We start from the raw sequence: 5,222 nt of genomic DNA, 5'->3' as shown, positions 1-5,222 counted from the left end.
CGACATCCTTTTCCAAAGACAGTCAGCAGCGTCTTTCGTCAAAACTGGAAGATAAATCCCCTTTCAACTGTTAACATCAAAAATATTTCTTCATGGTGTGACTGTGATCTCCATATGGAAACCTTGCAGGAAAAGAATTAATGTCAATTGTCAGCTCTTCAAATTTCTTTGGACTTTAACTTGCAGTACCATATCCAGTTTGCTTTGATATTTTGTTTTTTATTCCATGTTGAAGTTGAACACCAAGCTCCAGATATAGCAGGCAGCTTGATCATCTTCGGCCTTGGTATAATATCAGTCCAAGTTCCAGTGGTGGGTATCTTCTAATATTCAAATTAAAATGAAAAGCAATAGGCTTCCTCAGCGCCGACGACGGATTTCACGTTGATAAAAAAGGGAGCTCAAGGTCAGCAAAACTCGGGTTCAAGGAATGGCTGGCGTTGAAATGACTGCTGACGTCATCAAAAAACCGCTAATGGTTAAGAGATAGGGACTAAGCTGGTCCCACCCTGCAAGTAAAGGGAAGAAATTTCTTGAACACCATAAAGCTGCGGGGGTTGCGACCAGGATAAATGGTGGTTTCTGATCCTGGCCGCAAACTTGGCTATCTCAACTCAAAACTAATGTTAAGGTGGGATGGTCCCTTTAAGCGCCGTGCAATTTATTTATTAGTTCAGACATAATTCCTGAGAAGTCTATCCCTGTGGGGCTGTAGGTATTGGCAGATACGATTTACGAGTCTGTGAAATAGTAAATAAATTTGATGAAATTGATCGTCTGTGAAATCTGGTTAAATCAGTGTGCGCCAACCAGTTTTTTCAGTAATACAACTAGCAATTCTCGTGCTTTGTTCAAAAAGACGTTTACAGTGAGGGGCAAACTTAAAAAAAACGAACTATACATATCTGGACTGGACACGAAATTTCGCCGATTAACGTAAGGGTACCAATGGAGTTTTATGTGTTAAATTTGATTGCCTTTCATAATGGATATATTATCATGAACAGGTCGCATATTTGATCCCATCCCATGGTTATAACCGCGTGAACTTCGCCCTGCTTACTGATGCTCATTTGGCAGCTTAGAGGTCGGTGGAGAGAGTGCTGCGCGTGCTACGTGATGGTCTGCTATAGTCATCATTTTGGCGCTTCTGCCATCTTCGTTGACAAGGAAACTCGCAGATAGTGGTTGCTTGTTTATGATAATTCGCACATCACAATGAATCGTAATACAATGAATGCAAGCCACAATTATCACAGAAATTGATCACAATGATACACTATTGGAACTGTGACGCTCCTGCGATGTCACTCTTCCAGCTCCAGAAACTAACAGGACAAGACACGGAGAACTGGCGGCGGGCGTATATACGTTTGACCCGGGTCGCGCTGAGCCATACTGTGCCGGCGCACAAATGTAACGTACATACTGGCCACTAGATGGCACTGTGAGTCAGCGCCTGAAGGCATACTGTGCCGGTGCACAAAGGTAACTTAAATATCGGCCACTAGATAACGCTGTCAGTCAGCGCCTGCAGATGCAGTGGAGCCGAGCTGGTCCTAAGTCTTCTTACTCCCACTTAACTTGCGGCGCTTCTGGTCTTCCCTAGAGCATCTCTCCTTACTGGTACTGGCGCCGGGGTCTGTGGAACGCTTCCATTTTCCGTGTAGACGGCTGTTGGCGTCCTTGACCATGTTGCTGGCGAACAAATTGAATAGGGAGCCTGCCATACGCGATACTACAGTTGCAAGACAGTGGCCTCCTTCACAGCTGATGTCTGAGACAGTCACGTTCTCGGCCGATGTGATGACTTCACTCACCACATTCACGAAGACTGCTCGCGGCAGGTTGCTGCCGAACAGACGCTGCCTGCTGCTCTGCTCTTTGACGAGAGTCCTCCAAACTACTGGGCAGACATCGCCATCGCTGGACTCGGCGATTGTGTCGAGGAGCGTCGCGGCTGCCGACAGACGAGCAGCAACTGTCACAGTGACACTCTTCAGACGTGCAATCACGTTCAGCACTTCTGACACTGATGAAAACGCTCCAGGCACGCAGCAGATATCAGAGACTGTCTTGACCGAAACATCAGTTCCTTGGCAGTGCAGCTTGAAGCGAAGGTCGTCGTATATGGTGATGTTGTGGGTTATAACGGGCATGCCAGCCGGTTCTCTAACTTCCTCTTTTCTTATGCTGATCACTGTCACGTCTTCACCGTTGACTTCGGCCACCCTGAAAAAGAAAATTCATTAGACGATATTCAAGCATCTATTTGCCGACACTGCAACCGCCCACCACAATATGTTGTATCTTTTGCGCACTTAGCAAATCACATTTCTTTTGTTTTACGTATTCGATTGTATTTCAACATATTTGTTTTTATATAATTAATTATTGTAGAATGGTAATTACTATTTGTGAATATTTCAGTAAGGTAGGTACCTTTGTTGTATGATCAGAAGACTTATTCCGCATATGTAGGTACTTATTTTTCAGTAGTATCATTTTTTCAAGACGTTGCAACGAAACAGTTACCTACATCAAATATGTAATTGGTGGGTTAAATCGTATTAATCTATCCGTCACTCCCGTTAAGTACCTATTCAACATAGTTGGGCATAACATCATTATCATTTATCATACCTAAAAAATTAAATACATATTACAAAACACTATAGGCGTAGGAACAGGGGGGGGGGGCAGGGGGCCATGCCCCCCACTTTGCGGCCAAGTTTTCATGCTGCATTATTTAATGTTGCTCAAAATACAAAAATATAGGCAGCAAACGATTCAGCAAGACGAGAGGAGTTCAAAACTGCCCTCAAATTTTTCTTAGGGGGGTTGGGGTTCCCACAAACTGAGATCGAAGTGTCCCTGACCGGGGTCTGCCCCCCCCCCCACTTTTCGTGACGTTCCTACGCCTATGCAAAACATCAATTCCATTGATAAACATACCTGAAGCCCACGGGCAGGTGCTCCTTTTTTAGTTTCTGACAGAGATCAGCAAGGTTCTGTATCTGGTCGTCAGCGAAGAATGCCTGTGTCCGGTTTTCGGCCTCTTGTTCCTGTCGGAGTCGTCGTGCCGATGGGTCTGCAAATTTCGTCAGACGAGGTGTTGAGCGGCCTGTTACGAGTTCCACAAACGGCACAGCATCTTTCTTCAGAAGTCGCCGTTTCCGATCCTTGCCGCGTCTGTTAGCACCCACACGAAAATCATGAGGACGGAAATGCTTTTCGCATATGCCACAGTTGACCCCGTTCAGGTTTTCCACGTTCCGTCCAATGGCTTCAGCCCATTTTCTCTTGCATTATTTCCGGGGAATCGAAAAACGCTAAATCGTGGGGTAAGCTTATTGTTTTCCCTGTCCCATATCGTCGGCTTGTGTCCTGAACGACAGTTAGCAACTGCACAATATCTTGGCATTGTTGAACAGCTTCCATACTGTATACAACCACAAGTTATGAATTCATTGTGTTGTGGAACGATTGTACAGAAAGGGGAAATCACAAAAAATAATATTACAAAGATCCACATTAAACCAACTTGGTATTAAGATGTATAAACTACAATTCCGACAAAGCTCAACGAAAACAATATGTTGAAATTTGGAATGTTTGAGATTCTATAAGTAAAATACTCATTAATACATACTTTACGGTGCGTTCACTGGAGATTACCCGTGCGTTAATTCGAAGGTAGCCGTGCACCAATTTAAATTGGTGCACGCGCGTGCAGTGATGACTTTCTCAACTGAAGTTTTTTGGAAAGGTCATTGACTTTATTCTAAGAATTCCCATAAAAGGCCCTTTTAGTGTCATGGACTAAGTTTAATTTTAATTCAAATTCGCACCGTTAAGCATGTATTAATTAGTTTAACACATGGTTTCCGTGCATAAATGGTGTTAACGCACTCGTGGATGGAATGGAGCACTTGTGCGTTAATGCACTCGTTTCACTCGTGCATTAACACACTCGTGCTCCAATCCATCCACGTCGTGCGTTAAAACCATTTACACACGGGAAACCATGTGTTAATATATATTATTGCAGCACGTGATAAATGCAATTAACATCCGTCATCCACCGCCTGCAGTACCCTTATGGTAGTCGGCCGAAATTCGTGTCCAGTCCAGATATGTAGTAGTCTATGCTTTGAATTATGCTAAAGCATTCACGAATGAAAGGTTCAGGGGCAAAAATTTATGCGTCTGCCGTGTACTGTTCCCATTTAACATTGAGCGCGTGGTAAACATTTTGTGAACCTCGAATTTTCAAATAAAAACATGATGAATCGGAAGTTGCTGAAGGGCAAAAGCCTTTCCAATACGCATTTGGCCTAATTTACAATTAAAATTTTAACACTTCTCTAATCTTATTAATAATTTATTTGTTCTTTTTCATAAAAAAATAACTTAAAGCGTTGAGAACCGAGGTAATTTCTATCTACCGTGCCTTAATTAACTTACCAGCAACATCAATCTATCTACGCCCTACGGTGGCAAGGGAGACTGAAAGAAGCGTAAGATGGATTCTAAACAATTCTTTTGTGATATACTGAAGGGCAAAGTGCAGAGAAACGCATACAAGTCCTGTTTTGTGCCAGACTGTTGCAGTAGCACTTATGAAACTCCGAAAACGATCTTCGTTCATGTCCCGAACAACATTACCCTGAGGAGATGATCGTCTGCAATAGTAAGAAGAGCTGATGCAAGTACTTTGAAATCCACTATCAAGTCGGTACTGATATTGTTTTAATGATCACTGTGAGGTGAGATATTTTGTGCAAGGGCTGAGTGTAATGCCCAGGAGATGACCTCCATTCGCCCCCTGACCGGTCAGGGCTATAAAATTTGAGTGGATGGCGGTCCGTTTGGGGTTCAGATGTCAATTGTATTTTGTTGCTGTCAAACAATACATGTTATGATGGCAGCGAATGTGTGTAACGTCGGTTTTCGAACAGAAGTTAGAACTGCAACGGCAGGGTGCTTGCTGGTCTCATCGTAAGTATTGTAACAGTATTGTAAGCATTGTCAATATTGTAAGTATTGCGAGCATTGATGTATGGAAGATATCACCTCACATGATCTCGCCCTCAGATAACCCTCTCCGGTGTCCCTGTCAGTAAATGACACCTGGATCATTACAGATAAGATAATTTGTCATAATTTATAAAGGATTGGGTGGTTTTGACTCGTTTACTCGAGGCAGGTCGCATTTCAAT

The 5,222-nt window shown here is 43.3% G+C and overlaps 1 protein-coding gene across 1 annotated transcript; it reads right to left on the bottom strand.

Annotated features, from left to right (window-relative positions):
* Positions 1 to 1,173: 1,173 nt before the first annotated feature.
* LOC122371260 lies at positions 1,174 to 3,300 on the bottom strand. Its single transcript, XM_043347434.1, has 2 exons — positions 2,956 to 3,300; positions 1,174 to 2,232 (listed from the first exon to the last, which is right to left on the bottom strand). Exon 2 carries the CDS (start codon positions 2,157 to 2,159, stop codon positions 1,560 to 1,562), a length of 600 nt encoding a protein of 199 aa, XP_043203369.1. The 5' UTR covers positions 2,160 to 2,232; positions 2,956 to 3,300; the 3' UTR covers positions 1,174 to 1,559.
* Positions 3,301 to 5,222: the final 1,922 nt, after the last annotated feature.

The sequence above is a fragment of the Amphibalanus amphitrite genome, unplaced genomic scaffold (genome assembly GCF_019059575.1).
Source record: "Amphibalanus amphitrite isolate SeventyFive unplaced genomic scaffold, NRLGWU_Aamphi_draft 001223F_arrow, whole genome shotgun sequence".
Lineage (NCBI taxonomy): Eukaryota > Metazoa > Arthropoda > Thecostraca > Balanomorpha > Balanidae > Amphibalanus > Amphibalanus amphitrite.
The sequence above is the reverse complement of the archived record's forward strand: the minus strand, read 5'-3'. Positions and strand labels throughout refer to the sequence as shown.

Bases quoted from the DNA above. Each gene is read 5' to 3' on its own strand.
- LOC122371260 (XM_043347434.1), bottom strand. From the start codon at position 2,159: ATGCCCGTTATAACCCACAACATCACCATATACGACGACCTTCGCTTC.